Source organism: Musca vetustissima, unplaced genomic scaffold (genome assembly GCF_032173495.1).
Source record: "Musca vetustissima isolate MV318-11 ecotype Yass unplaced genomic scaffold, APGP_CSIRO_Mvet_v1 utg18455, whole genome shotgun sequence".
NCBI lineage: Eukaryota > Metazoa > Arthropoda > Insecta > Diptera > Muscidae > Musca > Musca vetustissima.
Genome location: NW_026880200.1, coordinates 178,743 through 203,505, shown reverse-complemented (window position 1 = coordinate 203,505; position 24,763 = coordinate 178,743). Strand labels below are relative to the sequence as shown.

Sequence of the window (24,763 nt, the reverse complement as noted above, 5' to 3'; positions counted from 1 at the left end):
TTATTTATTTTTGATAATGGAGTTGAAATAAAGGAAATATGTTTGAAAGGATGATAAATCTAAACTAATATTTAAAAGAGTCCTCAGTGGTCTGAGGATTTTTTCCTATAGGAAAAAGAGTCCTCTGTAGCCTGGGAATGTTTTCTATTAGGAAAAATGAGTCCTAAGTGACCTTAGGAAATTTTTCCAATAAGAAAAATAGTCCTCTCTGGCCTGACGTTTTTTCTAATAGGAAATTAATATTCAGTGGCCTGAAAATTGGAAAATAGAATTATTGGAAAATAGATTTTTCCTATAGGAAAAGGAGTCCTCAGTGGTCTGAGGAATTTTTTCCTATAGGAAAAAGAGTCCTCAGTGGTCTGAGGAATTTTTTCCTATAGGAAAAAGAGTCCTCAGTGGTCTGAGGAATTTTTTCCTATAGGAAAAAGACTCCTCAGTGGTCTGAGGAATTTTTTCCTATAGGAAAAAGACTCCTCAGTGGTCTGAGGAATTTTTTCCTATAGGAAAAAGAGTCCTCAGTGGTCTGAGGAATTTTTTCCTATAGGAAAAAGAGTCCTCAGTGGTGAAAGAGTTCTATAATAGGTAAAAGAGTTCTCAGTGGCCTGAGGAATTTTTTCCTATAAGTAAAAGAGTCCTCATTGGTCTGAGGAATTTTTTCCTATAGGAAAAAGAGTCCTCCGTATTCTGAGAATTTTTTCATATAGGAAAAAGAGTCTTCAGAGGTCTGAGGATTTTTTTCCTACAGGAAAAAGAGTCCTCAGTGGTCTAAGGAATTTTTTCCTATAGGAAAAAGAGTCCTCAGTGGTCTGAGGAATTTTTTCCTATAGGAAAAAGAGTCCTCAGTGGTCTGAGGAATTTTTTCCTATAGGAAAAAGAGTCCTCAGTGGTCTGAGGAATTTTTTCCTATAGGAAAAAGATACCTCTTTGGTCTGAGGAATTTTTTCCTATAGGAAAAGGAGATCTCAGTGGTCTGAGGAGTTTTTTCCTATAGGAAAAAGAGTCTGCAGTGGTCTGAGGAATTTTTTCCTATAGGAAAAAGAGTCCTCAGTGGTCTGAGGAATTTTTTCCTATAGGAAAAAGAGTCCTCAGTGGTCTGAGGAATTTTTTCCTATAAGAAAAAGATACCTCATTGGTCTGAGGAATTTTTTCCTATAGGAAAAGGAGGTCTCAGTGGTCTGAGGAATTTTTTCCTATAGGAAAAAGAGTCCTTAGTGGTCTGAGGAATTTTTTTCTATAGGAAAAAGAGTCCTCAATGGTCTGAGAAAATTTTTCCTATAGGAAAAAGAGTCCTCAGTGGACTGAGGAATTTTTTCCTATAGGAAAAAGAGTCCTCAGTGGACTGAGGAATTTTTTCCTATAGGAAAAAGAGTCCTCAGTGGACTGAGAATTTTTCCTATAGGAAAAAGAGTCCTCAGTGGACTGAAGAATTTTTTCCTATAGGAAAAAGAGTCCTCAGTAGTCTGAGGAATTTTTTCCTATAGGAAAAAAATCCTCAGACCACGGAGGACTATAGGAAAAATAATCCTTAGTGGTCTGAGGAATTTTTTTCTATAGGAAAAATAATCAGTAGTGTTCTGAGGAATTTTTTCCTATAGGAAAACGAGTCCTCAGTGGTCTGAGGGATTTTTTTCTTTTGGGGAAAAAAAGTCTTCAGTGATCTGAGGAATTTTTTCCTATAGGAAAAAGAGTCCTCGATGGTCTGAAGAATTTTTTCCTATAGGAAAAAGAGTCCTCAGTGTTCTGAGGAATTTTTTCCTATAGGAAAGAGAGTCCTCAGTGGTCTGAGGATTTTTTTCCTATAGGAAAAAGAGTCCTCAGTGGTCTGAGGAATTTTTTCCTATAGGAAAAAGAGCCCTCAGTGGTCCAAGGAATTTTTTCCTATAGGAAAAAGAGTCCTCAGTGGTCTGAGGAATTTTTTCCTACAGGAAAAAGGAGTCCTCAAATGTTTGAGAATTTTTTTTCCTATAGGAAAAAGAGTCCTCAGTGGTCTGAGGATTTTTTTCCTATATAAAAAACAGTCCTCTGTAGTCCGAGGAATTTTTTCCTATAGGAAAAAGAGTCCTCAGTGCTCTGAGGATTTTTTTCCTATAGGAAAAAGAGTCCTCAGTGGACTGAGGAATTTTTTCCTATAGGAAAAAGAGTCCTCAGTGGACTGAGGATTTTTTTCCTATAGGAAAAAGCGTCCTCAGTGATCTGAGGATTTTTTCCTATAGGAAAAAGCCCTCAGTGGTCTGAGGAATTATTTTCTTATAGGAAAAAGAGACTTCAGTGAACTGAGGAATTTTTTTCCTATAGGAAAAAGAGTCCTCAGTGGTCTGAGGAATTTTTTCCTATAGGAAAAAGAGTCCTCAGTGGTGGTCTCAGGATTTTTTCCAATAGAAAAAAGAGTCCTTCCTATAGGAAAAAGAGTCCTCAGTAGTCTGAGGATTTTTTTCCTATAGGAAAAGAGTCCTCAGTGGTCGGAGGAATTTTTTCCAATAGGAAAAAGAGTCCTCAGTGGTCTGAAAAATTTTTTCCTATAGGAAAAAGAGTTGCCTCTTTCGATAAATAGTACGTATACGTATCATCCATACGTATACGCACTCGTACCCCTCATGTATAATTTAATAAAAATAATAATTTGAACATTTGTCTAATAAAAAATATTTTTGTTTGAAATAAAATTCATCTTTATTTTTGCTAATTATTGTCGACAATAATAACAACAGTTCCCATATGTATCATAAAAACCAGCACAAATATAAAATAAATACAGCTAAGCGGTAAATGGCCGTATTGCATATTGCCATTGAATTGTCAAATCAAATTTAGCAGCTTTTACCGGCAGAACAGCAACACACATATTCGTAATACACAAATAATAGGCACTACACACTCACATTCGGATATAGAAAATAATAGAAATAAAAACCGACAACAATTTCATTTCAGTTTTGTCGTCTATTTTACTTTGTCTTTGTCGTTTACTTAAGTGTCAATGTCAAGTTTATATGGTCGGTGCTGGTTTTTGGTTGGGTCGGTCGTAATAGCCTCAATAGCCAACGAGATAAGCAGTATAGTGGGGTGGAACGAGAGAAAAACTGAAACAAAATAAGAAATAAAAAAATTATTGAAAATAATAAGAAATTCCGAATAAGATTCGAACCAATAGCCGTATGATTATTATTAATACAAAATATTTTATTAATAACAATCATACGCCTATGGTACCTTATTTAGAATTAATAATAAGCATACGCCTCCGAAGATAATTATGAATGGTAGCCGTTTTAGGCATGTACTTTAAAATATATTTCCGATACCTGCAAAAGGATATTTAAAAAAAATATTTCTCAGGAGCTACGGATAGGCGTTGATTTTTAAAAAAATATTTTTTGAGGAGCTACCGATAGGCGTGGATTTTAAAAACAAAATTTTTGAGGAGCTATTACAAAAGTCCACCCTTTTATGGATAGCGGATTAAATTCCTTCTCCAACACCAGCCATTTGTCTATAACATATTTAAATATTTTTGTATGTCAAGATAAATAACCACTAGAAAAGTAAATTGCACGTTTCGGTACTTGCCACAATTTTTTTGCTCGTATTCGTTTGGCTAACCATTATGCCTCATTTCATTTGCCGATTTTTATTTCTTTTTTGTTGGTCATTCAGTAATTTACACAGACCGCTCCGTTGCCTCTATTACTAGGCAACCCGGCTATATCCTCCGTACACGATTTTTTTATTGATAGCGAAAATTCCTCTACAAGTCAATATTAATGCCAAACAATAACAAGGCAACAAACAACAACAATCGAGAAACCGACAACCACCATGCTCGGACGGAATGTCTATGGCCCGCCCAATGACAATAGGAAAAATCTTGTTCTGGCATCGATAACATTTGGATAAGAGCCCAAAAATAATGATGACAAACATAGCCAGCAGTTTTTTTTCTTGTTCGGTTCTTCCTCGAAGTCGTATTTGTCGACACGCAAATTCATATACAAATCTCGACAACAACAACAACAATACAAAAATGTCTTTTGGTAATGGTTCGTAGAGAGCAAAAGCAGTAGTGATAAGAATTAAGAAAGACACTCGAAGTAAATTGATGAAAAGACAAAACAAATGAGCCAAAAGATCAGGGTAAATGGGGAAAAAGGAGGAAATGAAAAAAAAAAATCGCCATGATATCAGAATGTGAATGGGAATATAGAGGACATATCAAATAATTTGTGATAATTTATTGTGACAATAAAATTCATACGATTCGATTTGTTTTCAAGACTAGTTTTCCTATGAGCAAATGGTTCAATTGAATGAGAAATTATTTTCCAATAAGAAAGAAATTCTGAGGACTTTTTTTCCAATAGGAAATATATTCTTTAAGCCACTGAAGAAATTTTTCCTATGAGCAAATGGTTCAATTGAATGAGAAATTATTTTCCAATAAGCAAGAAATTCTGAGGACTTTTTTCCAATAGGAAATATATTCTTTAAGCCACTGAGGAAATGTTTTCCTATTAGAAAAAAATCCTCTGCCTTCTGCCTACTCTTTTCTCTATAGGAAAATTCCACAGAGAACTGATGACTCTTTATCCTATAGCCAAAAATTTTTCAGACCAATGAGGACACTTTTTCCCATAGGAAAAAATCTTTATAAACATCCTTATCCTTAAGAGAACTCTTTTTCCTATAGGAAAAATTCTTAAGGCCTCTGAGTACAAGTTTTCCTATTGGAAAAAATTCTTCAGGTACCTGTGTACTCTTGTTTTCTATAGGAAAAAATGCTCAAGAATCTGAATACAATTTTTCCAATTGGAAAAAATCCTAAAGGTCCCCGGAGACTCTTTTTCTTATAGTAAAAAATTCCTCAGGCCATTGAATACAATTTTCCCCATATGAAAAATACCTTAGGCATCTATGGACTCTTTTTCCTATTGGAAACAACTTCTCAGGCCACTTAGGGCTATTGTTCTTATAGGAAAAAATTACTCCGGCCAATGAGGATTTTTTTCCTATAAAGGAGCTATTAAGGATCTTTTTAGAAAAATCTGTCAGACCGCAAAGGACACTTTTCCTTTTGGAAAGAAATCATAAGGTCACATAGAACTCTTTTTCCTATTGGAAAAAAATCTAAGGTCTCCTAGGACTCCTGTTCTTAATGTAAAACATTATCCGGTCAATGAGGTATCTTTTCCTATAGAAAATAAATCCCAGTCTACTGGGGACTATTTTTCGAATACAAAAAAATACCCAATGATATTTCTCATCAGTCCACTTAGTACTCTAGTTCTTATAGGAAAATATTTTCCGATCAATGAGGAATCCTTTTCCTCTAGGAAATAAGTCCTCATGCCACTGTGGACTCATTTTCCTATTGGGAAAAATTCCTCAGTCGACTGAGGACTCTTTTTCATATAGAAATCCTCAAAACCTGAGTACTTTTTTTTACCCAAAAAATTTCTTAGGCCACTGAGGACTCTTTTTCTTACAGGAAATGAATCTTCAAGCTCCTATGGACTCATTTCCCTATAGGAAAAAAATCCTACTCCACTGAGGACTATTTTTCCTATAGGAAAAAATTCCGCAGTCCACTGAGGACTCTTTTTCCTATAGGAAAAAACTCCTCAGTGAACTGAGGACTCTTTTTCCTATAGGAAAAAATTCGTCTGTCCACTGAGGACTCTTTTCCCCATAGGAAAAAAATCCTCTGTCCACTGAGGACTCTTTTTCTTTTTGGAAAAAATTCTTCAGACCTCTGAGGTCTTTTTTCAGAAAGAAAAAAATCTCAAGCCTTTCAGGATTCTTTTTCTTATACGAAAAAAAAATCATAAAGCCACTGAGGACATCTTTTCTTATAAAAAAAAATCCTCGAGCCTCTAAGGATATTTTTCTAGAAAAAAAATCCTCATACCTTTTAGGACTCTTTTTTTCTAAAGAAAAAAATCTCTAGACCCCTGAAGACTATTTTTCCTCATTCAAATATATTCAATCTTCTTTAATCCTTCCAAAAAATCCTTGTGCCAATTTATGTTTTAGTTTTATTTTCATTATTCACTTCATTGTGAAACTTTAATACTTTTTTTTGCGCTCGTCACTCAACTAAAAGTTACCAAAAAGGGATTCCGATGTTTAGTCTGTGTGTGGTAATCACACTTTAGTTTAGTTTTGACTAACATCATAGACATAATCCGTTGGCGTGTCGTTTTTGTTCGGCAGTTTCCCCCATAGCCGGTTTGTTTAACTTGCCCGGAGGTCTATTGACAACGAAAAAAAGAGGGGAGTTTTTTGTTATTTTTTTGAAAACCTCATATGTTTTCTTTCATTAATCCAACATGTGTCCAGTCATCTATGTAAATGGGTATTGGGATGGGTTGGGAAACATGAAAATTAAATCGGATATTGGAAGAATATAAATTTTTACTAAGAAGGGATTTCGAGATTTTTAAAAATCTAATAAAAAGCAGATTGAACAAAATCTGGACTAATAAAAATATTGAAAATTTGGTTGAAATTCCGTGAGGTACTTCTTGGCGTATAATTAATATTATTGCAACCATGGGGGCGTATGAGTATTATCAATAGAATAATAATAATATGTTATTAATAATAATCATACGCACTATGGCTATTTGTTAAATATTATTTTACTATGGCTATTTGTTTAATATTATTTTATTTGTGTAATCCTTTCACTTACTTTTTTCTATCCCACACCCTCCCCGCTAATACACCACATCCATATGGCTATTCAAAATATTTTTGAAAGGATAACCCAAATATTTTCACAAACGCTTGGCAGCAGCAGCTGTAGTTTTTGTTGTTGTTCTTACTTTGTTGTTGTTGTTGTAGTTTTGTATGCATTTGATCTTTTTGTTTTCATGGTCGTTTATGTGAATTTCCGGTCCTAGTTTTTTGTGTCCCTTGAAAGCCAGCAACATTTTAGCAAACGCGTTAGCAGTTCTCACAGCATTTAGCCACCCATAGCACCCCTCGCACCCTTTATTCCGCCATAGTCAGCTAGCCATCCAGCCAGCCATTAGGGACTTTTGTTGGCTTTTACAAAACTATCCGTTTTTTTTTCTACTGTCACTATTTCAAAAAGCGGACTCTGGCTCTCTCTCTCACGCTGTGCCGGGTTCATATGGATTCTGGGTTTAACAAAAACCAAATGTCTTTCACATTTCGACACATTCAATCATGATGATTTTTTCGTTGTGTCTTTTGGAGAGGGTGCTGAATTTGGTTCATATGGTATTTTTCGAGGCTTTTGTGGGGATAGTTTTTTCTCTTCACAAATTTTTTTGGTTGCTTGTTTTGTTGGGCTTATCAGTTGAAATAAAAAACAACAAAAATGTGATTTTTTGATGTGATTGCACTTAGGCTGATTAGAAATATATAAGAATATTTGGTTTATTGTTGTTGCTTTTGTTTTTTTTTTTTTTTTTTTTTTTTTGCATTGAAAGGAAATCTATTTGTATTTTTTTGAGTAATTTTCATAATGTTACTAATGTCTAAGAATGAAAAAGAAAGACATGGAAACGAATATGAAAATGTGTGATGAGATAATCGAAATGAATGGAAACGAAAATGGAATGGGCATTCCATGAGAAGAAATAAATTCAAAAAAAAAAATATTCAGTTCCTCAGTGGTCTGAGGAATTTTTTCCCTGTAGGAAAAATAATCCCCAATGCTCTAGATTCTATTTTCCTATAGGAAAAAAGGGTTCTCAGTGGTCTGTGGAAATTTTCCTATAGGAAAAAGAGTCCTTAGTGGCATCAGGATATCTTTTTAATAGGAAAAAGTCTCCACAGAGGTCAGAGCATTTTTTCCTATAGGAAAAATAGTCCTCAGTGGTCTGAGAATTTGTTTTCCTTTATGAAAAAGAGTCCCTAGTGGCATCTGGACATTTTTTAATAGCAAAAATGTCTCCACAGTGGTCTGAGGATTTTTTTTCCTTTGGGAGACAGAGTCCTCAGTGGTCTTAGAATTTTTTCCTATGGAAAAAGAGTCCTCAGAGATCTGAGAAATTTTTCAAATAGTCAAAAAATTTCCTATGTGTGAAAAAGACACTACAGTGGTCAGGATATTTTTTAATAGGAAAAAGTCTCCACAGTGGTCTGAGGATTGTTGCCTCTAGGAAACGGAGTCCTCAGTAGTCTTAGAATATGATTATAGGAAAAAGGAGTCCTAAGTAATCTGTGGGAGTATTTCCTATAGGAAAAGATGGTCCTCAGTGATCTGAGAAAATTATCAAATAGACATTAAAAGTCCTTATTTGTCCTTGGAACTTTTTTTCTCTGTGAAAGAGAGTCCACAGTGGTCTGAGTTTTTCTATAAAAGTCTCCTGTGGTCTGAGGATTTTTTTTCTAAACGGAAAGGAGTCCTCAATGACCTGAGAATTTTTTTTTTTATGTAATAAAAATCGATTGTTGGTTTGTATGTAAAATTATTAACAAATAAACTCCCCATTGTTTCTATTTGACCACTATTGCGTATAAGTATTGTCACAACTGATACGCCCCCTATACAAATGACGATTTCAATTATTTATTAGGAAACAGAGTCCTCAGTGGTCGTAGAATTTTTTTCCTATAGGAAAAAGGCGTCCTAAGTGATCTGAGGAATTTGTTCCTATAAGGAAATGAGTCCTAAGTGATCTGAGGATTGTCTCAGGAACTTATTCCTCCGGGAAAAAGAGCCCACAGTGGTCTGAGGATTTTTTCTATATGAAAGAAAAATAGAAAAAGAATTCTCAATGACCTGGAAATTTTTTATGTAATAAAAATCGATTGTTGGTCTGTATGTAAACTTATTAACAAATAAACTCCCCAGTATTTCTATATGACCACTATTGCGTATAAGTATTGTCACAACTCATACGCCCCCTTTACAAATGACGATTTCAATTCTTTATTTAAATTTAGTGTGAGGTCCTGATTATAAACCATCTGCAGGGCCTGATAATAAAGAACATATTCTGTGGACTCCAGAGCGTATAACTATTGCCGCTACTTATACGCAACATGAACCATCATACAGTTACGTTATTAATCAATTAATAGATACTCTTTTTTATTAATTTTTTCACAACTTAGGAAACAGAGTCCTCCAGTGGTCATATTCCTATAGGAAAAAGGCGTCCTAAGTGATCTGAGGAATTTGTTCCTATAAGGAAAGGAGTCCTAAGTGATCTGAGGATTGTCTCAGGAACTTATTCTTCTGGGAAAAAGAGTCCACAGTGGTCTGAGGATTTTTTTCTACATGAAAGAGTCTCCTGTGGTCTGAGGAGTTTTTTTCCAATAGGAAAAGAGTTCTCAATGACCTGAGAATTTTTTTTATGTAATAAAAATCGATTGTTGGTCTGTATGTAAAATTATTAACAAATAAACTCCCCATTATTTCTAAATGACCGCTATTGCGGATAAGTATTGTCACAACTCATACGCCCCCTATACAAATGACGATTTCAATTCTTTATTTAAATTTTGTGTGAGGTCCTGATTATAAACCATCTGCAGGGCCTGATAATAAAGAACATATTCTGTGGACTCCAGAGCGTATAAGTATTGCCGTTACTTATACGCAACATGGACCATCATACAGTTACGTTATTAATCAATTAATAGATTCTCTTTATTATTAATTTTTTCACAAAAAAAAACGTTTGCTCATAAACCTTAAATATGATCCTGTTAATACTTAACTCTATTAAATATTAAACTCAAATCCAACTTTATCTTCCCAAATCCTCTAAAATTTATTTCAAATTTAATTTTGCAACAATTTTCCTCCTCTCACAAAAACTGTAACATATTTTCCTTCAATAAAAGGAAAAAATAACTGAAAACAAAGAAACTGTTTTAACAGCTCTCATATTTTCCCATAAATAATACAAATTAAATCTTCAACTGAGTTGATTAAACATCAACTTGTAGTTGCTGTTGTTCTCCTCGATTTTTTTGTGTTCTTTTCTCTTTGCATCCCATTTAGTTTTATTACCCTCTACCGAAGCAGCACATTCTGCAGAATGTGTGACAATTTTTGAACTTATTTTTGAATTAGTCGGATGAGATGGCAGAAAATAAAACCTTCCACCGAACAACCAACCAACCAAGCATGAAGCTTTAAATTCATAATCTGCCTCCCATGTGAACTCCCACGAAATAGTTCCGTGTGCCTTTTTTTATGGCAATGCATGGAATTAGGAACATATGCAGTCGTGTTGTCGTCGTCTCACTAGAATGCAACACATTTGCTGGCATAACACGTAGCTTCACACTCAAACCCTTACTCCCCCTCATTTTCCTCAAATAAAAAATAGTCATCAGAAAAAAACGCCACCGAACAAAATTTGTTAACGTCAGCATGTGTGGTGGCAGCATTTAGCTACACTGGCTGCCGCTAGAAAAAAACTGAAGTCACCAAGGGTGAACTTTTTTTTTGCAGTCACCAAGCTAACACAAGTCCTCCGTAACGGTATTAGTTAAAGGTGCCAGCACAAGAAATTGAAGGAAACGAAACGCCAAACATCCATTGGGACTAACTTGAAGCTATCGTCATCGTCATCGACGACATGCCATCATCATCACCGACATCGCACAAGGGCATGACAAGGGGAAATTATGAAAAATGTTAACTTTTAACTGCAGCTTAACTCAATTTTCATATTGTCGAATGGTTAATAAAAATATGAGTTTAAACATTATTACACACCCCCTTCGCCTCTCCCTCAGTCAACAAAAAGAAGCGAACAAAAAAAAATTACAAATAGTGTTAAGTTTCCAGACAAACTCCGACACACGCACACATGCATACATTGTGAGACACATGAATTCCGATAAAGAGGGAGGAAATGAAAACTATATGGAAAATTAAATTAAGGATTTTTGGAAAATTTTTAAGGCACTATGAAGGCTATAAGACGTAGATTTTTTTAAATTTTCATGTAAGCCATGGATTTATTTAAAAAATAAAATTCACTTTGGTCCAGGTTGCGTATTCGTAACGACAATACGTATACGCTATATGGGAGTGAATTAATATTACCGCTTCTTAGAGCCTCTAAGGCGTGGATTGTTTATAGATTTTTTAGGTTCTCATATAGTTTCAAAGGCACGAATTTTTTAAATGGCTTCTAAGAGTTCCTAATAAGTAGATTTTCAAAAAATATATTTTTTTGGGCTTCGTAGAGCCCTGTGGGGGTGTGGGGGGTGTTTAAGAAAATTGTTGAGTCACTTAGGCGTGATTTCTTATTGAATTTAAAGAGAATATTTGAGCCACCATAGGCATAGATTCATTTTGAAAACCATTAAAATTTGCTTCGTCATAGGATGCGTATTCGTTACGACAACACTTATACGCTATATTGGCCATAGGGAAAATATTGAGTAAAGAGTCTCCACTATATCGGGGATTTCTAAAAAATATGGCTTTTTAGAGTTTTTAAGAAATAACTTTTTTTCAAAAATAAAATTAGAGACCCTAAGGCGTGGATTGTTTATAGACTTTTAGGGCTTCCTTCTTAGAATTCATAAGGTGTGAATTTTTAGAGACTCTCTCCGAGCATATTTGAATCACCAGATCGTGAGATTGTAATAAAAATGTTTAGGGCAACATTGAGACTCTGAGTCGATTTTGAAATATTTGTTCATGCTTCATGAATACTCAGGCTTCATAAATACTCTGAGACGTGTTTTTTAAAGGCGTATAAGTAACGACAATACTTATACGCACCAGGATCCATACAGAATAGTTTGATTTGACGTGTTTTTTAAAGGCGTATAAGTAACGACAATACTTATACGCACCAGGATCCATACAGAATAGTTTGATTTGACGTGTTTTTTAAAGGCGTATAAGTAACGACAATACTTATACGCACCAGGATCCATACAGAATAGTTTGATTAGGAAATATTTAATTCACGCCGGATGATTTAAGGTAATCAGAGTAAAAGGCGAGACCTATTTTTATTTTTTTTTGTGCTTCATAGAGGCATCTAGGCATGGGTTTTGAACGATTTTTTATGGATCCACACAGCCACCATGCTTGAGTGTCAAGGGTAATATCTAAAATTTTATAAAAAAAAATTTTTGTCCTCACATAGACAACAAGGCGAAAGTTTTGTCAAGATTTGGGCCTACATGTGACTTTGGTACAGGCTGCGTATAAGTTACGACAATACTTATACGCAATATTGGTCATAGGAATAATATGGAACAAGCCATACATATTTTAAAGCGTACATACAGAACATGGCGAGGATTTTTTAGTTTTCTTTAGAGCACAATTTTTAAAAAAAAATGTAGGAATTCTTAGAGTAACCACGATATCGATTGTTTTAAAATAATTTTTTCAAAGATGTTTTATGGCTTTCTTCAGGGCTCAAGGCGTGAATTTTGGAAAGAAACTTATGGTTCTTTAGAGTCAATATGGAACAGATATTTTAAGAGATGCCAAGATTTTTAGTTTTTATAGAAATTTTCAGGGCATGTTAGTATATCCATAGTGTGGATTTGTTAAATTATTTTTTAACAACGTCTTAATGTCAACAAGGCGTATATTTTTTAGAAGATTTTTTAGAGATACCTTCAGTCAACAATAAATGGCTTTTTTAAAGAATTTTATAGCGCTTCTTAGAGCAATCAAACCTTGGATATTTTAAAGAATCGTAGAGACTTCATAGAGCCTTCTAGGGCTTCTTCTACTCCGCCAAGCTACTTAGGGGCTTTTTAGGGCTTCTTCTATTCATTAAATAAACATTTTCCGATCCCTGTGCCTTCTCTCTTTTTTCTTCACTAACTTTATCCCCAGCCAACTAATTGAATAAACCATTATGTGGTTTTTATTGTTTGGCACCTCTCTCTTTGCGGCCACATCTGACGCCACAGTTGGCGGTTAACTTTGTTTGGTGTTTTCATTAAAATCAAGCCAGGCCAACTAGGTTAGGCAAAGAATCCACCAACAAAAAGAAAATAAAAACAAAAAAACCTTTAAGACATTGCAAGGAAACTACTACAACATGCAAACCCAAATATGAAATACCCAAAGGTCCAATTTTTTTTTGCTCGGTTTTGGTAGACTTAAAAGTTTCCTTTTTGGTCGGATCCCAGACTTCTACTTCGTTTTCATTACATGTTAAAGGATGTCGGTTTTGTTATTTTTGTTGCATGTTGGTTCAGACATAAATGGAAATTAGTTTCTTTCCTTCTCTATTGGGAGGCGATGTGTGTTGTTTTTTTTTCTTCTTCTTCGTTGGAGGTAGCCAAGATGAAAAGTTTTGTGTTAATGGAGTATTTGCTATGGAAGCTCAGACATGTCATTTTGCTTCTTTTGTTTCACTCTCTCTCTCTCTCAGTGTGTGTTTACTTAGTAGCAGTCCTTGATAGGGTGAGATGAGAAGCAGGAGTAGAACTTGGTGTTTCACAACTGTATTCAGGTTTCGTGTCACGAAACCACCGGACATGTGATTAATAAGAACTTATTGTTATTAGTCATATGAATGCACTCAGTGGGATATAGCTGTGGAAAAACAATACAAAGTGGAGGAAGGAAGGATATGAAGCGAAAAAAAATGTTTCACCAAGAGTTAAATTAAAATTGTTTTAATGGAAAACTTAATTGGAACATTAATTTAGCTGGGTGGGTTTAAAAACGGCTCGAAAGTTTCGCACAGTAAGGCTCGATCATGACATTGTTAAAATAATTATTATTAAAATCCACAGCATATTGATTATATGAAACCCAAAAAAAATTTTTATTTGCCCAGAACAATTCGTTTAAAATATCCAAACCATTAAGGGTTTTGTGATACCTTATAACAATATTTAAAAAAATTTACCAAGTTCATGGGAAAACCCATTTCTAATCCAATATTTTTTCATATAATCATTATTTGCGTATAAGTATTGTCGTAACTCATACGCAACCTGTAATGATTAGCTTCATATTATGTCCCGCTTCTGATGGAACTCTTAATTTTTTTTAAAAAAATTCTCGCCTTGTGGTCTGAAGGAAGCTTTCGAAATTATTAAAAAAAAAATCTTGCCTTGTGGTCTGAAGGAATCCTTCGAAATTATTTAAAAATCCACGCCATATGGTCGAAAAGAGGAACTAAAAAATTATATAAAACCAGTAAGGAAAGCAGTAAAGTCGGACGGGCCGACTATATGATACCCTTCACCACTATGGGTATATTAAAAAGGCCATTAACATGAAATTGGATGAACTAAAATATATGACCTTTAACTAAATGTGAACCTACTTAATTCAATCCATAAACATGGCATTCGTTTGTTACAATGGGACCAAATTCTGTAAACCGATTTAAAGCAAATATCAATCGTGCACCCGTTAAATATTTAGAGCCAAAGTAACACGCAATTACGTCATTCTATTCTGAAAAACATGAAGAGTTTGGTGTACCATTTACTTAAAATAGGATGAAAATAGATATGGTAGCAATAGACTAAGTTAGACTAATTTATGCACGTTTTGTTCCTAATAGACATATTTTTGGCCCTTGGGTTTCACTTAAAATCGGACGAAACTATATGAGAGCTATATCTAAATCTGGACGGATTCCAACAAAACTTAACTATAAACTATACTATCATAAGTACGTTGTGCAAAATTGTGTGTCAATTCGCCTTACTTTGTGTCTATGGTGCACCATTTACTTAAAATCGGAAGTACGTTGTGCAAAATCGGACAATTTTCAGGAAAATTTACACGCATCATTCTAGACTTAATTCAGTGCTCTATGTCAAATTTCGTTCAAAATTAAAAATTAAACATAAATCAGGCGATAATCTATAGGAGCTATATCTAATTCTGCACCAATCATGAAACTTACTTAATTCAGACTTAAATCAGTACGCTATGCCAAATTTCGTCCAAATCGAAAGATATAAAGGGACTTTGGTGCACCAATCGGTACGCTATGCCAATTTTCGTGGAAATCGGAAGATATATAGGGGCTTTGGTGAACCATTTACATTAAATCGGTTGAAAATATATATGGGAGCTGTATCTAAATCAAAACCGATTTTCAGGAAATTTTACACGCATCATTCTAGACGCAATTCAGTATGCTATGCCAAATTTCGTGCAAATCGGAAGATATATAGGGACATTGGCATACCATATACCTAAAATCGGGCGAACTATATTTGGGAGCTATATCTAAATATGACCCGATTTTCACGAAACTTAGCACACGTCATTCTAGACTTATTTCAGTACGCTATGCCAAATTTCGTGCAAATCGAAAGATATATAGGGTCTTTGCCACACCATATACCTTAAATCGAAGGAAAATATATATGGCAGCTATAGCTAAATCTGAACCGATTTTCACGAAACTTAGCACACATCATTCTGGACCTAATTCAGTACCCTATGCCAAATTTCGTGCAAATCGAATGATTTATGGGGACTTTGGAGCACCATTTACCTTAAATCGGACGAAAATATATATGGGAGCTATATCTAAATCTGAACCGACTTTCACGAAACTTAACACACATCATTCTATACCTAATTCATTACGCTGTGCCAAATTTCGTGCAAATCGGAAGATATATAGGGACTTTTGTACACCATTTACATTAAATCGGACGAAAATATATATGGGAGCTATATCTAAATCGGAACCGACTTTCACGAAACTTAACACACATCATTCTATACCTAATTCATTACGCTGTGCCAAATTTCGTGCAAATCGGAAGATATATAGGGACTTTTGTACACCATTTACATTAAATCGGACGAACAAATATATGGGAGCTATATCTCAATTTCAATAGGGGTCGTCCTTGGGGCAACCAAATCGGATCATAAATGCGACCTGTACTTTGTTCACAAAAATACATGGACGGACGGACAGACGGACATGCGTAAATCGACTCAGAAAGTGATTCTATGCATATTATTCAAAGGAACCATGTGTCTATCTCGTTTCCTTTTGTCTGTTACAAACATACGCACAAAGACATAATACACAGTGTGGTGAAGGGTATAAAAATAGCTATCTTGTAGTCTCTATGATGCCCTAAGTACATCTTTAAAAAATCCACGCCTTAAAAAGCCCTAAAATATTTAAGAAGTACACGTCATATGGCCGGTACAAAATTCATTAAAAACTCCAAAATTAATTAAAAACTCCACGTCTTATGGCCGGTACAAAACACTATAAAACTAATTAAAAACTCCACGACTTATGGTCGGTATGAGACCATAAAAATCTATAACAAAGGCGTACATTTGTGGTCAGTATAAGGATCTAAATATATGTTTAAACAATCTCTAGCATATAGTCTGTATGAGGCCCTTAAAAATTCACGCTTTATTCGATATTTTTACTATGACTATTGTTGCGTATAAGTATTGTCGTAACTAATACGCAACCTGCACCAAAGTACATTTTAATTGTTTTTCAGATGATAAGCTCCATATTACTTCATTTTTATCTACAAGCCATGAATTGTGGTCTTTATGAAGCTAAAAATTATTTAAAAAATCCACATTTTAGGATTTAAAAATTGTCCTAAAAAGTCGTTCAGAGTTCATGGCAAGTGGTCTTAAAGGAAAACTATTCCTTTTAAATATCTGAAGGAACTCCCAACTAATTAGTAAACAAAAATCCTCGTTTTGTGCTCGGTATAGAGCCCTAAAATTCTATAAAAAAATCACACCTTGAGATCAGTATTGGATATTTTTCCTATGTTCAGTATTGCGTATAAGTATTGTCGTAACTAATACGCAACCCGCACCAAAGATACATTTATTTATTATTTACATTAATTATATAACTTCATTATTTTCTAAAAATCGACATCGATTGTGGTCGATATGAAGTCCTACGAAATTATTTACAAAATCTTGTGGTCTTGATTTTTTAATTCACTTTACTATCCATTAGGCTCTCATCTATCCTGCAAAACTCATTTTTTTATTTATGATAATTGTATGGATATTTCCAAGACCATGCAGTCCGAAGATAAACATTCAGACAACCACAACAACAAAAACTTTTTCAAAATAAAAAATCCTGATATTGTTGTTGTTTTTATTCCTGAAAAATAAAGTAAACCTGCAGTGGAGTCACGTCCATGTGTGTGTGTCCTGTGTTATTCTATTCAGTTATTAAGATTTGCAAAATATTGAAAGGGTTGGGACGGGACAAGAGAAGGAGAGGTAGTTGGGAATCTAGGCATTCCTCTCTGGAATAATTTGAGTATCATGTTTCTATGCTGAAGAGCCTCTGGGAACCTACTGAATAATAAACAAATGGATTAGAAGGTCAATGCATAGCCAGAGAGTTATAGAGTAAAGAGAGGCAACTCCAGAGAGCAAGAGAGAAAGTATCAGGGCCCCATTGCTTTCATCAAATATTGCCTGATAATTCGAATATTGTAGTTTTGTTTCTCTGCGATTGATTCTAATCCTCTACCAAACATATTTAATTATAACCAACTTCGTGCAATCCCATCCATCTCATGCGGAACCCAATTCAGCAGCATTTGGCCTATAACTAAATCCCAATTTCATAGAGAACCGAACTGAAGGCTTGCCTGTTGTGTTCCAGCATATTCAGCACTTATTAAGATTTTACACTCTACAGATTTTTAGTTGTTGTTGTTGTTGGTCGAAGAGTAAGAGAACAAATTATTTACAAGGCCTAATCTGTGGAGGGCTTATTTTGGGATTGATGCTACAAAAACGGTATGGCCCTAGCCAGCAGCTGACCGGCCATCACAACAGCATGGCCATGGCTATTTTCATTTTAATGCTTCCAGTGGAGCATTTTTATGTGGTGCTGGCCAAAAATAATTTATTTAGCAAATATTTTTCTCCATGGGGGAGAGAGTAAGGAGCCAGTTATCCTTTTCTATTTGAGGGAGAAGAAGAGAGATTGGGAGGGTGTATGGAGTTCACATGTGTTGGCAGGCAATTTCTCTGAATATCCGAATAAAGTCTTAATTTTTATAGTTTGTTTTAACCCGAAAATCCCATCATTTGTCTAATGGCTTTGAAAATATGTTGAAAGGATACTCTCTGACGAGACAGGATATCTTTTTGTTTTGTTCTGTTTTGTTGCTCTAATCAACTGGCAAAATTACTTGAATAGTTTGCAGGCCATGAGAGTGTAATAAGATTAGAAACAAGAAGTTCGAAATGATGAGCATAAATTGGAGTTGTATAATGATTTTGAAAGAGGTAAAGGAGATGCAGACATTTTTAAAATTTAATTACATATGGAAAATCGACAAAAAAAACTTTGCTGAATAGGATTTCTTCAATTTATGGTTTATGAATATGGGTTCCGATGGAAAATCTGCAACTCAGCCAATTTTCTATAGGAAATCTTCAATTCAGCCCAACTGAATTAAGGTTTCCATAGGAAATCTTCAATTCAGCCCAGCTGAATTAAGGTTTCCATAGGAAATCTTCAATTCAGCCCAGCTGAATTAAGGTTTCCATAGGAAATCTTCAATTCAGCCCAGCTGAATTAAGGTTTCCATAGGAAATCTTCAATTCAGCCCAGCTGAATTAAGGTTTCCATAGGAAATCTTCAATTCAGCCCAGCTGAATTAAGGTTTCCATAGGAAATCTTCAATTCAGCCCAGCTGAATTAAGGTTTCCATAGGAAATCTTCAATTCAGCCCAGCTGAATTAAGGTTTCCATAGGAAATCTTCAATTCAGCTCAGCTGAACTAAGGTTTCTAAAGGAAATCTTCAACTCAGCTCAGCTGAATTAAGTTTTCTATAGGAAATCTTCAATTCAGCCTAGCTGAATTAAGGTTTCTATTGGAAATCTACAATTCAGCCGAGCTGAATTAAGTTTCCTATAGGCAATCTTCAATTCAGCCCAGCTGAATTAAGGTTTCTATAGGAAATATTCAATTCTGCACAGCTGAATTAAGGTTTCCAGAGGAAATCTTCAATTCAGCCAGGCTGAATTAAGGTTTCTATAGGAAATCTTCAATTCAGCCTAGCTGAAATAAGGTTTCTATAGGAAATCTTCAATTCAGCCCTGCTGAATTAAGGTTTCCATAGGAAATCTTCTATTCAGCCCAGCTGAATTAAGGTTTCTATAGGAAATCTTCAATTCAGACCAGCTGAATTAAGGTTTCTATAGGAAATCTTCAATTCAGCCCAGCTGAATTAAGGTTTCTATAGGAAATCTTCAATTCAGCCCAGCTGAATTAAGGTTTCTATAGGAAATCTTCAATTCAGCCCAGCTGAATTAAGGTTTCTATAGGAAATCTTCAATTCAGCCCAGCTGAATTAAGGTTTCTATAGGAAATCTTCAATTCAGCCCAGCTGAATTAAGGTTTCTATAGGAAATCTTCAATTCAGCCCAGCTGAATTAAGGTTTCTATAGGAAATCTTCAATTCAGCCCAGCTGAATTAAGGTTTCTATAGGATATCTTCAATTCAGCCCAGCTGAATTAAGGTTTCTATAGGAAATCTTCAATTCAGCCCAGCTGAATTAAGGTTCCTATAGGAAATCTTCAGTGCAGCCCAGCTGAATTAGGTATTTAATGGAAATTATTCAATTCAGCTTAGCTGAATTAGGTATTTAATAGAAATTCTTCAATTTAGTTTAGCTGAATATAAGTTCCGATGGAAAATCTGCAGCTTAGCTTAGCTGAATTAGGTTTCAGTAGGAAATTTTCAATTCAGCTTAGCTGAATATGGGTTCTTATAGGAAATCCTCAATTCAGCTTAGCTGAATAAAGGTTTCCATAGGTTATCTTCAAAGTTTCCTTATGAAAATAATGATTCCGATGTTAAATCGGCAATTCAGCTTTGCTGAATTGATGATTTCCTGTCGCCAATAATTTTCCTTCGTTTTAGAAAAATTGCCTTAAATCTCTTTTTAAGCATTTTGCCAATCAAACTATTTGCTGTAAACATTCATCATTTACCAAATGGGCCATATTAGCCATTAACATTCAATAGCCATCCGACCAGCTGGCCCATATAAATCAGTTCCACACCATCTTCTGCCACCACCATTAGCATTATCACAAATCTCTGTGTTGGACCTTCAAAATTTCTAAGCGTTTTCATTAATTTCGTGTTCATCATTTTCATATTTTCAATTGAATACCCCCTTCCCCTTTCGATATTGGATAATAGATATTGGCCCAAAGATGCCGTTCGGCAGTGACATATCTGTGACATTTGCCTAATGCGCCTTGGCCGGCTGGCTATGAATTATTGCCCCGAGCAATTAGACGATCTTAAAAAGATATTTTCTGGGGATTTGCTCAACAAATTATTCAATAAATATTATTTATGTCAAATTTGGCTACAAATGCCGATCAATATTTGGACCCAATTCCGATCGACTATAGAAAAATAATTAATTGAAAATATTTTTTCGTTTTTTTTTTCTTTGCAGAATTGGAACCGGCATTTCCTTATCGTGATGTTCAAATACAAAGAGATGTGGATGCCCATGAACTGTACGACATTCTCGGAGAGGTGGGACGGTATGTAGAGAGAGAGAGAGAGCGGAAGAGGGAGGGATAGGGCGAGATAAATATTTATAATTAAAATTATTTAAATTTTTAGTGGCAAATTCGGTGTCGTCTACAAATGTCAAGACAAAAGTAATGGCCTAAAGCTGGCTGCCAAATTTGTACCCACACCCAAGAAGGAGGATCGCCGCAATGTGGAACGGGAGGTGGAGATCATGAATTCGCTGCAGCACCATTTAATTACACAGTTGTATGCCGCATATGAATACAACAAAATGATGTGTGTGGTGCAGGAATTGTAAGTAGAAAAAAATAACAATAAAAACAACAACACTAACAATGGAAAATATTCCAAGACCCTATTGACCCTCCAGTACTTAGTATGAGGGTATTAGAATTGCTAATAGCTTCGATAGGAAATTTTCAAGACCGCTTAGGCTAGCTGAGCATTTGTTTTTAGTTGTAGTTTTTAAGTCTAAGCGTAACTTATTCGAGGCTCCTCAAAAATGTGTCTTTTAATACTCGGCCGAATATTGAAAAAAGTATTCAATATTTTGGTGACAGTCAATGTTCACCTCGGGCCGAAATATATTTTTCACGTGGAGAAGCCCAGAAGAAAAAATCAAAAAAGAAACAAAAACAAGGCCAGAGTAAGTTCGGAAGTGCTAAATGAAAAATTAACTGATAGAAACCTAAAAAAACCATATTTAGCTAAGCTGAATCGACAATTTCCATAGGAGACCTTATTCAGCTAAGCTGAATCAGCTATGTTAAATTGTAGATTTCCAACAGAAACTTTAATTCAGCAAAGCTGAATTGAAGATTTTCTATAGAAACTCTAATTCAGCTAAACTGAATTAAAGATTTTCCATAGAAACTCCTATTCAGCTAAGCTGAATTGCAGATTTTTTATGGAAACCTTAATTAGGCTGGGCTGAATTGCAGATTTTTTTTGGAAACCTAATTCAGCTAAGTTAAATTGTAGATTTCGCAATAAAAAACTTATTCAGCTAAGTTAAATTTAAAATTTCCCATCAAAAACCTAATTCAGCTCAACTAAATTGAAGATTTCCATTGGAAACATGATTCAGCTAGGTTTAATTGTAGTTATCACAAACGTATTCAGCTAAGCGGAAACCCTAATCCAGCTGGGCTGAATTGAAGATTTGCAATAGAAACCTTAATTCAGCTGGGCTGAGTTGAAGATTTCCTATGGAAACCTTAATTCAGCTGGGCTGAATTGAAGCTTACCTATGGAAACCTTAATTCAACTGGTCTGAATTGAAGCTTACCTATGGAGATCTTAATTCAGCTGGGCTGAATTGAAGCTTGCCTATGGAAACCTTAATTCAGCTGGGCTGAATTGAAGCTTGCCTATGGAAACCTTAATTCAGCTGGGCTGAATTGAAGCTTGCCTATGGAAACCTTAATTCAGCTGGGCTGAATTGAAGATTTCCTATGGAAACCTTAATTCAGCTGGGCTGAATTGAAGATTTCCTATGGAAACCTTAATTCAGCTGGGCTGAATTGAAGATTTCCTATAGAAACCTTAATTCAGCTGGGCTGAATTGAAGCTTACTTATGGAAACCTTAATTCAGCTGGGCTGAATTGAAGCTTACCTATGGAAACCTTAATTCAGCTGGGCTGAATTGAAGATTTCCTATGAAAGCCTTATTCAGCTAAGCTGAATTGCAGATATTTTAATGGAAACCTTAATAGAGCTGGGCTGAATTGAAGATTTCCTAGGGAAACCTTAATTCAGCTGGGCTGGATTGAAGCTTACCTATGGAAACCTTAATTCAACTGGGCTGAATTGATGCTTAACTATGGTAACCTTAATTCAGCCGGGCTGAATTGAAGCTTACCTATGGAAACATTCATTCAGCTGGGCTGAATTGAAAATTTCCTATAGGAATTCGTATTCAGCTGAGCTGAATTGAAGATTCTTAACTGGGAACCCTTTTCAGCTAATCTAACTCGAAGATTTCCCCTCGGACACATTAATTTTATATTACTCTTTTCTAATTGAGCTGTGAATATTTTTTACTCTCTTTATATTTTTCTTTCTCTTTCCAGAGTAGAAGGCGGTGAATTATTCGATCGTGTGGTCGACGATGAATTTGTCCTCACCGAGAGGGTGTGTGTCGTCTTCATACGCCAAGTCTGCGAAGCTATGGAATTTATACACCGCAACAATATCCTCCACTTGGATTTGAAACCTGAAAATATTTTATGTCTAACCCAGGAGGGTAACCGCATTAAAATCATAGATTTTGGTCTGGCACGGAAATTTGATCCGAACAAGAAATTACAGGTACGAAACATAAAAACGAAGTCATTAACCAGAACCACATAGGATTAATCCTGAGCAGAGGGTTGGCAATTAATTGCCTGGTAATTCGTTAACAAGAAGATTTACATATGTATTTGTGTGTTTATGTGTGTGGTCATAAAAGAGTAGTAAAAAGAGAGGGGGCGACCTCTCTTTAATTATTCTCAAGTTATTTTATTAAAGCTCTTGGAGCTAATTAAAAATGGGTTTTAATTTATTTGACATGAATTTCTTTGATAGAGGTGTATTTAACACATTTGAAATAATAGATCCGCAAGGTTTAGGGTACTGCATAATTTGAGGGTAATAACTGACAACTTTATATCCGAGCATCGAATAAAAACTAAATTAAAATATTTGTCTTACAAAAACACTGCGATTGGTAAAAAAACACTGAGGAAAATTTAAAAATGAACAAAAATCGCAAATTCAGCTCAGCTGAATAGAGTTTCCGATGGTAAATCCGGAATTCAGCTTAGCTGAATAGGGTTTCCAATGGAAAATTTGCAATTCAGCTTAGCTGAATAGAGTTTCCGATGGTAAATCCGGAATTCAGCTTAGCTGAATAAGGTTTCCGATGAAAAATTTGCAATTCAGCTTAGCTGAATAAGGTTTTCGTTGGGAAATTTGCAATTCAGCATAGCTGAATATGGTTTCTGATAGGAAAATATTCATTCAGCTTAGCTGAATAGTGTTTCCGATGTTAAATATGCAATTCGGCATACCTAAATAGCGTTTCCGATGTTAAATCAGCAATTCAGCTTAGCTGAATAAGGTGTTTGAGGCTAAATCTATAATTCAGCGCAGCTGAATAAGGTTCCTGAAGGGTAATCTGCAATTCAACTCAGCTGAATTAAGTTTTCGGTGTTAAATCTGTAATTCAGCTTAGCTGAATAAGGTTTCCGATGTAAAAATTAGCGATTAAATGTATCTGAATTAGCTTTCCAATAAGAAATCTTAATTTTAGCATAGCTGAATAGGATTTCAGATTGAAATTTTGAAATTTTAACATAGCTGAATTATGTTTCCTCTCTAAAATCTGCAATTCAGATTAGCTGAATAGGATTTCCGATTAAAAATTTTCAATTCGGCATAGCTGAATTAGTTTTCCGATTCGAAATCTGCAATTCAGCTTAGCTGAATTAGGTTTCATAGCCGAAATCTTCAATTCAGCTTAGCTGAATTAGGGTTTCAGTTGAAACAATGTAATTTAAGTGCTCCTATACGACTTCTTCCAACTGTATTTTTAATTTAAACCCCAATTCTTGTTCTTCTACTTTGTATTAAACAAACACACACACACACACACGCACATCCATACGTGTAATATGACAATAGCAATGGGGTGTTTCATAATTAAAACGAAGAAGAACAAAAATAAAAATCTCGAAGTAAAAGGAATGCAATAAAAATCCGAGATTACACCAACATACAAATGTTAATGAATTTCCCACCTACAAAGTTCTATCCCTTGGTTCATCATTTCATCCACTTCCCTCACCTTCTAACTGAACAATAACCATTCTTTCTGTGTGTTTTCTTTTCGTTTGTTAATTTTTTGCAGATCCTTTTCGGTACACCGGAATTTGTGGCTCCTGAAGTTGTTAACTTTGATTGCATCTCCTATAGCACAGATATGTGGAGTGTGGGCGTTATAACATATGTTCTGTAAGTAAAAGTTCGAGGAGGGCGGGGAGCGGACCTCCCTCCCCTTTCTTAACAAGAAATTAAAACATAATTAAAAAATCTGGTTAATCAAAATCGTGGTTGTCATGGGAAAAATTTTATTTGTGGCGGGATGGATGGAGATGATCCTTGGTTAAAAATAATTTAATTTCCATTGATTAGATTTTTTGTTAAACAAATTTCGAACACATTGTTATGGTATTGTGTGCATGTTTTGTTTTGTTGTTGTTGCCGTTGTAGTTGTTTTGGTTACGAAT

At 35.0% G+C, this 24,763-nt stretch overlaps 1 protein-coding gene across 1 annotated transcript in view; it reads left to right on the top strand.

The window, feature by feature from the left end:
- The window catches only part of LOC133325650 (death-associated protein kinase related), a 67,233-nt gene that overhangs the window by 32,441 nt on the left and 10,029 nt on the right, over positions 1 to 24,763 (top strand). The window contains exons 2-5 of the mRNA XM_061534371.1: positions 20,409 to 20,499; positions 20,582 to 20,785; positions 22,565 to 22,802; positions 24,385 to 24,488. Of these exons, the coding sequence (XP_061390355.1) occupies positions 20,409 to 20,499; positions 20,582 to 20,785; positions 22,565 to 22,802; positions 24,385 to 24,488 (637 nt within the window). The remainder of the gene's footprint in view (positions 1 to 20,408; positions 20,500 to 20,581; positions 20,786 to 22,564; positions 22,803 to 24,384; positions 24,489 to 24,763) is intronic.